This window comes from Pterocles gutturalis, unplaced genomic scaffold (genome assembly GCF_000699245.1).
Source record: "Pterocles gutturalis isolate BGI_N339 unplaced genomic scaffold, ASM69924v1 scaffold40777, whole genome shotgun sequence".
In the NCBI taxonomy this organism is placed as follows: Eukaryota; Metazoa; Chordata; class Aves; order Pterocliformes; family Pteroclidae; genus Pterocles; species Pterocles gutturalis.
Window position 1 is genome coordinate 1 of NW_010111991.1, and position 11,212 is coordinate 11,212.

General features: G+C 38.6%; 1 protein-coding gene across 1 annotated transcript in view; it reads left to right on the forward strand.

Annotated features, from left to right (window-relative positions):
* Window positions 1–701: 701 nt before the first annotated feature.
* SLC37A1 (solute carrier family 37 (glucose-6-phosphate transporter), member 1) overlaps window positions 702–11,212 on the forward strand; it is a gene marked incomplete at its 5' end in the record, with an annotated part of 28,363 nt that continues 17,852 nt past the window's right edge. The window contains 6 exons of the mRNA XM_010073890.1: window positions 702–828; window positions 2,682–2,760; window positions 3,585–3,720; window positions 5,220–5,296; window positions 7,008–7,174; window positions 7,917–7,954. Coding sequence (XP_010072192.1) covers window positions 702–828; window positions 2,682–2,760; window positions 3,585–3,720; window positions 5,220–5,296; window positions 7,008–7,174; window positions 7,917–7,954 — 624 coding nt within the window. The remainder of the gene's footprint in view (window positions 829–2,681; window positions 2,761–3,584; window positions 3,721–5,219; window positions 5,297–7,007; window positions 7,175–7,916; window positions 7,955–11,212) is intronic.

Consider the following 11,212-nt stretch of genomic DNA (forward strand, 5'->3'; position numbering starts at 1 on the left):
GGGTGTTGAGGCACTGGAACAGGTTGCCCGAGTTAGCTGTGGCTGCCCCATCCCTGGAGGTGTTCAAGGCCAGGCTGGATGAGGCTTTGAGCAACCTGGTCTAGTGGAGGGTGTCCCTGCCCATGGCAGGGGGGCTGGAACTTGATGATCTTTAAGGTCCTTTCCAACCCTAACCATTTTATGATTCTATGATGAGCCAAACGTGATAAAATGCTGCTGGCGTTTATGAGACTGGTCTAAGTACTGTTGAGCATTGTAGTGATAGTTGTTTATACACTTGGGACTCTGTTCCCGGTGTAGCTGGTGGTGAAATATTATCTAATTCTAGGTTTCTTTGTTTAATCTTTGGCGTGTATAACTTGCCAAACACAAATCAATCCCCACCCCCTGGGCTGTATTGTATATAAATGATGAGTAATAATGAGCAAGCTAGCTTGATTTTAGTGAAGAATTTTGAAATTTTGCATTATCAGAAGCACCAGTTCACTGTAGCATGTTGTTTCTAACCATGTAATTACTTGTTCATGTAGTGGTGGCTTCACCCAGTAAAATAACAAGCAATTAGTAATGGCTGACAATGTTACTGGTTTCAGTGGGTTTGAAGCAGGTTCATATAGAGCTAGAATTGTTAAACTTGTTGCAGTAGGGGGATTAAGAGTCACAAGTGAATTTTCCATTTTCAAATTTCCTTTCTGTATCAGGGAGAGCTGCATAAGCATTGTGCTGCTTCACATGAAGTTGAACTCAACTCCTACAAAGAACATGCTGCCCAAATTCAGCCTGTCAAAAAGCCATCTAATGTATCTCAGTGTGGTTGGGAGCCATTTGGTAAGGATTGATTTTTTGTTTTTTGTTTTTTTTTTTCTTTCATAATAATGAGCTGCTATTTATAATTAGTTTGCCGCTATTTCTTCTGCATTTTGTGGAGGGATTCAGGAGATATGTATAGGAGGGGTGTTCTGTTTTCCATGTTCTCACTGATTTTTCCAAAGAAAGATAAGTTGTGACTTCCCTTATGCCTTTCCTACTTAGTCATTTAAACAACTGACATTATTTTTTACCTGTTATAGCTATGAGATGGTTTCAGTAGATCAGTTTTCAGTCAGAAAATGGGATTTGTCTTTAGAATGTCTGTTAAGGAAAAAAAAGGGTGAAGAATAAAATAAATAGTTATCATTTTCTGCTGTTTTAATTCAAGGTCCAGCCATCATTTAAATGAAATTACTTGGTGTTTATCTAAATTGGAACTTTTCAGAGTCCTTATCTTCCAGAAAGAATATTTTTCTCCCCATTTTAATGGAGAAAAATGGGAGACTTTATTGCAGAATAGAGTTGACAACTTGCTCAATAGCTTATGAACCTGGCCTTTCACTTAAATAGAAAAAATATTTGCCTAGTTACAATTAAATTTGAATTTAATTCCATTTGAATGTAATAGATATTTTGAATCATTCTTTGACACTTTTACCACTACCAAGAACATCAGTGAAGTAGAATAGCCCGTTCTGCCAATGTGCCAGTCCACTCTAGTCTATCTAGCCATCCATTCTAATTATTCTTTAATTAACAACTAAAAAAAAAAAGTCCTACTCTATTCAAAGATAATTAAAGGTCTGAGCTCTGGGTTTTCTGTGGACAAAATCATGTGTATTAACTGCTTGCTGCGACATAATCAGTCTACTGAAATTATTTAGTCCCACAGGTTTCCAAATGTATTGGGATGCAGTTAAACTTAGTTGCTCTTTCTTCTCCCTGGACCAAGGGGAGGCTGTGTTTGTTTGTCTAAAATGCTAGTTAGCTTTCTTAATGGGGACTTCTGAGCTCCAGTGTCCTCCTTTTTCCATGAACACGCAAGTTATTGCAAAGCTACCCCTTCAGGATGGCACTCCGGACTTGTTCTTTCAGCTCTGTTTTTCAGGCAACATAGCTGGCAAGCTGGGGGTAATGCTGAAAGAAGGAATGCTTTAATAGCTGTGACTTTATTCTCAATGTCAGTAGGAGTTGTGGCTCCTTGCAAATACACAAACTGTCTCTCTTGGTATGAGCTCAGGTCTCCTGAGACTAGACTTGGTGTTTCTATCTGGGTGGAGTCCCTCCTGCTTCTCTCATCCTGACTAATTTTGATTAGGGTCATTTGCTGTACTGAGCAGAACCCTGTTTTGTTTTTAAGCGAGACTTCTGTCTCTGTGCCTTATGAGTACCTGGAAAATGAAAGGCAAAACACTTTAACCGTTTAAAAATATGTATTAAGCTGATTCCTTAAAAGCCTGTATGATGATGGATTTTTTTAGCCATTTTGATTGTTAGGACCTCACACATTTGCAACACATCTTTCCATTGTTAATAAAATCTATTAAAGTTTGGGTTTTCTTTTGTCTAAGGACCAATAAGAAAAGGGCACCTTGTTAATAACTAATGTTTCTTGTCTTCCAGAAAGAGTAAGGTGGAATGAAGAATGAGCCTACTAATATTTTCCTAATATGTTAGAGGCAAAAGGGTCAGCTGTAGAGGGAGTTTTTTTGGTCAAATAAAATGTTTTGCAAAATGCATGCTGAAGTCCAAAAGTGCCACTAACTAAATGTCTGTGCATGTTCACTAACTTTTTTCTTGTAGTATATAAAAATGGTTAGGAAGTTATTGGAACCTTTAAATGGATAATTTGTTTTGAAAATTATTCTCAGATAAGAACAACTACAAACAGTTACTGGGAGCACTGGATTACTCGTTTCTGTGTGCGTATGCAATTGGAATGTATTTAAGGTAAACCTCGCTCTCTTGGAAACCTGCTTTATTACTTACTGTTAATTTATGAGGTTCTGCTACTACTGAGATATTGTCCTTTCCTACTGTAAAGTTTCTGGTGAAGAGAGTGAGAACTTGGGTGCTGAGGAAAAAAAGCACATCATCCTGAGTCCTCAGTGGTATCATACCTGCTGGTATATAGAAAGCTTTCTGCCTGCACCCATCCTGACTGCCTTGTGCAGAGCAATCTAGCCTGTCTTTCCTTCATATGGAATATGAAGGAATATATGCTGGGATATACATCCTCAAACTTCATCAGTCACCAACTTGCACATGTAGACTAAACTAACTGTCCTGGCTTTCTCGATAGTCAAAGGACAGGAGCAGACACCTCCTAACCCATTTTAAAATGTGTAATATCAGCTGCTGTTTGGAGATGCTTCTTTTTATTGACTAAAACCTTAACCTTTGTAACTAGAATCATTAGCAAGGGAGACAAGTCTCATTTTAAATGTCTAGAGACATGTCGCACCTTACAGGTCATTTGTAAAATGACTCTACGTAAATGACTTCCAGTGTGCTCTAGGTGAGTATCTCCCTGAAAGATGGTTGTGCAGATGTCAGCACTTGGCAATTAGTGACCATGAAATGTTTGTTGGTTTTTCCTGTCAAGTGCTAAAAAATGTTCATTTGCTGCTGTGAAGGAAAACAGCAGTTACCATAAAGTTTCTCTTCAACCAGAATTAAACAACACAAAATAGTCTTTATTTGTGAAGGCTTGGGATATGTTCTCATATTTATTTATTGCCTTTCTTTTTTTTTTTTTCCTTCCACACTGCAAGTGGAATAATAGGAGAACGACTACCTATCCGGTACTATCTGACAGTCGGAATGCTTGCTAGTGGACTCTTCACTGCAATGTTTGGATTGGGTTATTTCTATAATATACATAATCTGTGGTTTTACATAATGGCCCAGGTAGGCATGATGTTATTTAGATACTCCAAGTTTCCATGGTGATGTTTAGTGTTGTATTTGGTTTTTTCCAGTTGTAAGCAGTGAGTAGTGGTTGTATGGGAGGATCTAAATGCTGGCATACATTGTCGTTGATGACAGGCAGAAATGATAGAGTGGATAGCTCCAGGTTTTATTTTTGAAAAATGTTTTTTTAGTGGAACAAATCTTTGAAAACAAATAGAAGTGTTTCAGTCTGTGTCAAATCAGTGAGAAAATATTTGCAAGCTTAAATGTGGGCGAGTTTTAAATGTATTTACTTTTGTCAGTCTGCCAAGACCTTAGTGACACATCCTGGCTTCCTCTGCAGGAAAATTACATTATACTGCTAATGATGAACAGTCTTCCACATTGGTGTGGCTGAGAACAGGCAGGTTCTGTAACGAGATTCATTGTGTGGGATTTTTCGGAGCACTTGTAGATCTAACCAGGTGTCACAAGAATATTTAGCATTGACCTAAAATGGAATTTAGGTCAGGACCAGGGTATGGTTAGCACTTCTGAGTAATTTTGGACAGGTCTGCACCTTGCACTGCTGCTTTCTTTGTGTTATTACAGTAGCGCTTTCACTGCTGGCACCTGTGCATGGCATTGTGCGATATGGCATGCAGCAATACTAACTTGGGTACTGAAAGGTTCTGTGACCATTTCACCAAGTCATCCATCTAACCATGTCACTGCCTCAGAGCTCTTGGGTTCTGTGGCTTCCACGACAGAAGCTGGCTCCTTTATTGTTAAGCTAACCACCTCTGCCAGTGCTGCACCATGTGATGTGGTCAGTGAACCCTGTAATACCAGGGGTGGTCTTGTACAACCAGCCTGATTGTTTTTTGTTGGGTAGAGTGAGGTTGTTTCGTTGCATGTTCAAATGCTCATTGTACATGTGAATTATTGTATCGTGATCTTTGTGTTGAAAGGGAGCTTTTTAGGAGTTGAGATGAGTTAAAGTTATAATCTGTGTAACATGGAAGCTGAAATATTCTTCCTTCAGCCTGAATATAGTAAGTTAAATTTCTCCTCTCAGTTTATTTACAGGTGTCTGTTAAGCATCTTAAAGTTAATGTTCAAAGTTATCCAGTTCCCCCAAAAGTTTTCTTTTTTTTTTTTCCTCGCTTTGTTTGACTGCAAACATTCTCTGCCATATGTTCAAATTGAGATAAAGTATTATGTTGCTGTGTGAGCATAGGGAATTCGCTTCTCTGCTTAGCTCAGTGCAATGTGATTTTTGGTAAGCATGTGATTGAATTACAGTTTCTTGTGTTTAAAATCATAATTTGAGAGATGTAGGTAGAGGGAATAATCTCTGCAAAACATTGTAATTTGTTTGTTCTTGGAAAAGAGCGCCACTAAATTTCTAAATTAAAAGCATTTGTGTAGGCTTCATTTTCCCAATGCAGGAATTGTGTAGGAAGCTGACTTATTATAGGGTGTGTTTATTTATTATTACTTCTGTGTACTTTCAGATAGCTAATGGGTTGGTGCAAACTACTGGCTGGCCAAGTGTCGTTACATGTATTGGCAACTGGTTTGGAAAAGGAAGGTAAATAATACGTAATCCAAAGTTTTGGAAGTACAAATCAGTACATTCTGGGCTGCAATATGTCACAACAGTGTTCTGTGGTAGCTCTTTAGTGTGATGTTTAATTTTTCAGGTGAAATATTTCAGAATTGAGTTAAGAATTCTTGCAAATATTAACAGTCTAAACCCACTTTTAATAAAGGCTGTTATTATGCCATTTTAACGTGCAATTTCCCGTATTTTCATTTCTGTTTCAGTGCAGCTGTCAGGGTATAACTCTAAAAGTGTCTTTTTTGTCTAATGTCTTTTTATCTAACATACTTACAGAAATGTGAAAATTCAGTTAAAAAAAGAAGATACATGTGTCAACTGATTTAACCTTTCTTTTTGTCACTTTCTTTAAATCATCTTTTTTTTTTTTTCCCTTAATTCTGCATAGGGATCACTCATAATGTTTATTTTGTCATACCATACAGGAGTTTTCCATAAATTTTGCAAGAGCTCCATGCTAAATTCATTGGCTCTGATAGTGGTTGATGCATTCAGCATATAGTAATGCTACTGTAGTGCCATCCATTGTAGATACATACCGTTGGATGGACGTTATTGTCAATCAGTTCAAGAGAAGAACATGCAAAAATTATATGCTTTCCTTATAAAATCATGGGATGGTTAAGAAGACGTAGGCTCAAACTAGTTTTCCATAGTCCCTGCAGCCTTTTTGGTGAATGCTACAAAATGCAGAGAATGTTAACTGTCATACAGTACTGAACATATTTGGCGAGTCTGTGCAAAACAAATATGTCTATTCAGATTTTGTTCTGTGCTAGTGCAACAGCCTTTACTTCCAGGGCCACATAGTGGACTGGTGGATAGGGCTCTGGTTTGAATGTCGATGATCTGGTTCTTGTTTTCATTTTGCTACAAATTCCATGAAACTTGAGCAGGCGCCTTAGATCTTGTCTTCAGCCAAAGGAAAAGATTTAGTTTAGTTCAAATTAGGTTGCTCCGGGTAAAATCCTTTGGAGGGCAAAGCAGTTTTCCCATGACTTAGAAGGAAAAAAAAAATCCTGCTAACTGTCATGACTTCAGTATGATTTTTGTAGTTTATATTAACTCAGCTGCAGCTATTCTACAGCAGCTCTAATCTGGGATTTCCAGGCAGACAGCAGTTTCATGTGTCTGTTAGCCAGGCTTGAGCAGGTATTATCTTCTACTAGCGCCTAGCAAGTCCAGAATGTGATCAGAAAATACTGAATTTGCTCTACCTATCCTGTGCAGATTATTTTCTTCTGCGTGATAAGTCTAATATGTCCTGAAAGCATCAGATTATTGGTGCAATGTGTTTGCAGGAGGACTTCCATTCCCAGAAGCATCAGATTTAGCGTGCATAGCATATGTTGCATAGCATCATACAGATGATGCTAAGCAACATCTGTATACTTGTTTTCACCAAAGAAACTCTATCCAGAAATATGCAAGCCCTAGTGGTACCTTTAAATGCAGGATGAGTTCTGTCACACACAGAGAAATATTTACAACACTTCTGTTAATATTTAATTTAATTTAAGTTGCCAGATGAAATATGGTAGCATAAAGAGGCAGTCAGTTAAAGATTGCAAATATTTCACTAACACTACAGATGAACGGATTTTTTTATACACTTTTCTCAAGATAGTACTGCTTATTGTTGGAATAATAAGAAATGTTTGTGTATTTTTTTTACATGCAGGAGAGGTTTGATCATGGGAATCTGGAATTCACACACTTCAGTGGGAAATATCTTGGGATCCTTAATTGCTGCTTATTGGGTGTCTACCTGCTGGGGTCTCTCGTTTGTGATGCCTGGTGTTATCATTGCTGTGATGGGGATTGTTTGTTTCCTGTTTCTTATTGAACGTAAGTGCTTTGGTGGGATAGAACCATGGAGGGCTCATTATGGGTGAAGAACAACAGCTATTTAAGCTAAATGACCCAGTGCAAAGTATATTCTTTGGGCTATGCCAATACTTAAAGAACTTCTTCCTAGAACACGAGATGGAGAAGAACTTGTGTATGTCTAAAGAGTTTATACGTGGCATACCTGAGAGAGTAACACTTCAGAATTCAGTACAACTCTCTGTCATTACTTCTCTGTCTCTATAAATCGTTCAAGTGTATCTTAGCAGAATGTCCCACCTGGCTGCAGTGTATATTCTATGCTACCCTTCAACCCATACCTTCCATATGCTGTGCTATGGAATACAGACGTCAGCTGATAGAGCAAGTTTTGTCATTTTAAATTAGAAAGTAAAAAGGAATGCCCTGTCTTGTCCCTACATAGACTCGGAGATATTAGTATGAATGCTTACTTTACTGTAGCTGTGCTATCTCAGGAAGTAAAAAGTTCTGCAAGTATAACTAGAATGCTGTAATGAGCTGGACTGCCAGCATAGCAATTAATGTGGTCATAGGATGGGAAGGGTACCATGGAGAACCCTTTTCTTTTTCCCTAAAGCTAAAGTCACACATTTCTGCCAGAGCTACTTCTGTGATATCTGTACTGTTGGTTTATTGTTGGTAAATTACACTACTGGTAAGTGTTTAAGAGATATTCATTATGCTTTTTTCACTATTAACTATGTGTGGTATTATATTTCAGATCCTAAAGATATAAGTTGCTCCTGCACACCATCCAGTGTAAGTGAATGCTTTATCTGTTTTGGTTTTTGCCTCCTAATACACATGTTTATTATGATAGTTCTGGAAAACAGATAATATGTGTGGTGCTTTTGTGCCAGGCTGTTTTAACTGACCCTATACTTGAGGGGATGATTGGTCTTCTGTGCTTCACTGGTCAACCCGTAGTTTGTGTTCTATCAACACAGTATGAATCAAGAGGTGCAAGTTCATTTTAACTCAAGTTTTGGAATAGATGATCTTACTATAGTAAACCAAGTGAAAACTGTTCATCTTTCTTTTTTTTTTTTTTTTCCCCCCTTATGTTCCTTCAGTCTTTCTGGGCATCTTCAGAGCATTTTGACCAATCTCCTGTTCGTGTCTTCCTTGCTTAGGTGTGGCATAATGACATAGCTGCCAGCCAGATCCTGTGGAGGGTCTCACTGTTTGAGAACCCTGTATTGGACATGGCAGAAAGAGCAAACAGCCCTTTTGCTGACATAGCATCAATGAACTGTGCATCTGTGAGCTTGGGGATGGAAGGTGGGATTTTTCCTTGGACAGGGAAGGACAGTAGGAGCACATGGCTAGGGAAAAGAGGAAGCAAGGGATGGATACGAAGTGAAGAGATTGAAGCAAACAGTCTGTGACAATGAGTTTAATCATGATATAATATGGCCTTTATTTAACCAAAACAGACATTACTGAAGAGCTGTGAAAAGGAGAGAGAAATAATCTGTGCTTAGCAGTATGGGTCACATGACAAATCAATGCTTTTGTTTTTGTGGCATCACAGAATCATTTTGGTTGGAAGGGACGTGACTTCTGGATATTGTATGTTCCTACCCTTTCCTCGTAGTTGGACTAAATTTGACATAGGATCAAATTGCTTAGGGCTTGCCTGTCAGATTTTGAAATCCTCAAGTCATCTGTGCTGTTTATGCATAGATGACTTATTATACAGTGAGTTTTTAGAATGCATTGATCACATGTTTTACTGGCATCAAGGCAGTGGGTCTTGGTATTGTATGAGAGCTTATACTTCAAGGGCTTAAATTTTGGCAAGGTAGTGAGCTTCACTAAGCTGTAAATATACTGTCACACAAACTGTGGAACACATACTGACTGGATCACAAAGGAAAATGCGACTCGACACAAGAGTTTGAAAATTCAACACCAGAGATTGACCATTTAAAGCGTTGTTGAAGCAGGATTGAAATGTGTGTGTGTGTGTGTGCAGATGCCTGAGCTTTCTTAGGTTGCTGAACATTGCATGTATGCTTCCTAGTGCCATTGTAGCAGCAAAACTCGTAACTTTTAATTGTTTCTGAAACGAGTGGTTTATTTTTAAGTGTTAGTATAAGGTTATTCAAACACTATTTTAAAAGAAGGTTGGAAGTCGGTAAGCTCTGGTACAAAGATGTTTGCCCAATGCTTTTGAACAAAAGTTCACAAGACTTTTTATGTACTCCAAATTAAGAATGTAGGAAGCCATGTCAATGGTAAAAAGCTGTGCCTTAGAAAGCTTTAGCTACTCTGTGAGAAGACTATTCCTTTCTTGCCTCATGCAGCTGTGACCCAAGAGGAGGGAGGCATTCCAAATAAAATGATAGAAAAATAAGAAGCAAGGAAAGAGAGCAAAAAAGATAGCATTGGGAAGACGAGCTGTGTGTAACTTCATGTAACAGAATGTCATTTATAGCCCAGTTTTGTTTAGGAGTGTGTTTGCAGGTTCATCTGTTTCACCTTCCTCTGGTATGTGCTTGTCTCAGCTGTAAGGAAAATGTGGAGCAGCGTAGTGCTCCAGGCTCTTTCTACTTTGGCTCCCAGGGACCTGTGGGCAATCAGGTCTGCCATGTTTTCAACTAGCTCTTTAGAAGAATAGTAGAGGGGAGACTGGCAAAGAAGGTCTTAAGGTTTCCCATGTTTGAGGGCGAATCATGGCTGTTGGGGAAAACTCTGGGGGGAAGGTCTCAAGAGAATCCCACATATGTTTTCCTGTACTAGAGGATTAGAGATGGAGATTGTCTGCACATGTAGGTAGATGTGAACTATACCTTTTAGTTGCAAGTCTCACAGGTAGATTGTACAGGGATGATTGCTGTTTTTTTACCACCCCCCAATAGTTTCAGATGGATGGCTTTTTACATTTTAAATGATCTCTTCTTCTTGAATAGCAACTGAAGGAAACTTTTCCAGTCTGTGTTATCTCTTCTTTACCAGTTAATGGGTTTTTTGTCCTCGTATGAAGTACTCCTGATAAAGCTTCTCAATACTTTTAGTGGTCTTTGGAACTCCTATTGTCAGTTTGCTCCTGTGAGATAAGGTGTACTTACAATGCACTCTGTATTTTTCATTCCTTAAAAGTAACTTCTGTCAACTATGAAAATATTTTAAGTGACTCTTAGAGACTCCTAAGAGGAGGTGTTTTATTCTTAAGCTTTTATGCTTTTTTCCTTAGCTTTTTCTCGTGGACATTTCAGCTGCTGTTTATAATACCTAGAGCATAATGTTTACAGAATTTGTTGTTAACCTTTATGGCAGTAAATGTTTGTTCTTGTCGTGGCTTTAACCCAGCAGGCATCAAACACCCTGCAGCTGCTCCTTGCCCCGAACACCCATGGTGGGATGGGGGAGGGAATTGGAGGGGTAAAGGTAAGGACACTTGTGGGTTGAGATAAGAACAATTTAATAATTGAAATAAAATAAAAACCAACACAATATACAAATGAGTGGTGCATAGTGCAGTTGCTCACCGCCCACTGACCAATGCCCAGCCTGTCCCTGGCTAGCGATCCTAGAGGAGAGAAATCCTGAGAATGCAACGCCAGGAGAGAGAGAGAGAGAGCGCTTCCAGGCTAACCTGCATCTATATACTGAGCATAACTATTGCATGTTGTGGAATATCCTATTGGCCAGTTTGGATCCACTGCTCTGGCTACACTCCCATCTTCTTGTGCACCTGTACACTAGCAAAGCATGTGAAGTTGTAAAGTCCTTGATTTCTTAACAACTAAAAACATCAGTATATTATCAGCATTCTTCTCATATTAAACCCAAAACACAGCACTATTCTAGCTACTGAGAAGAAAATTAACTCTATCCCAGCCAAAACTAGGACAGGTTTTGTTTCAAATACGCCTTTACTGGCAAGCATAACTAAAGAGTTCTGCACGGTATGTCACTCATACGTTTTAAGGAACTGGTATAGAAAGATTTTTATATTAAGTATCTACTTGCTGTGATATTTTTGACAAAAATATAGTATTTTACGAGCTC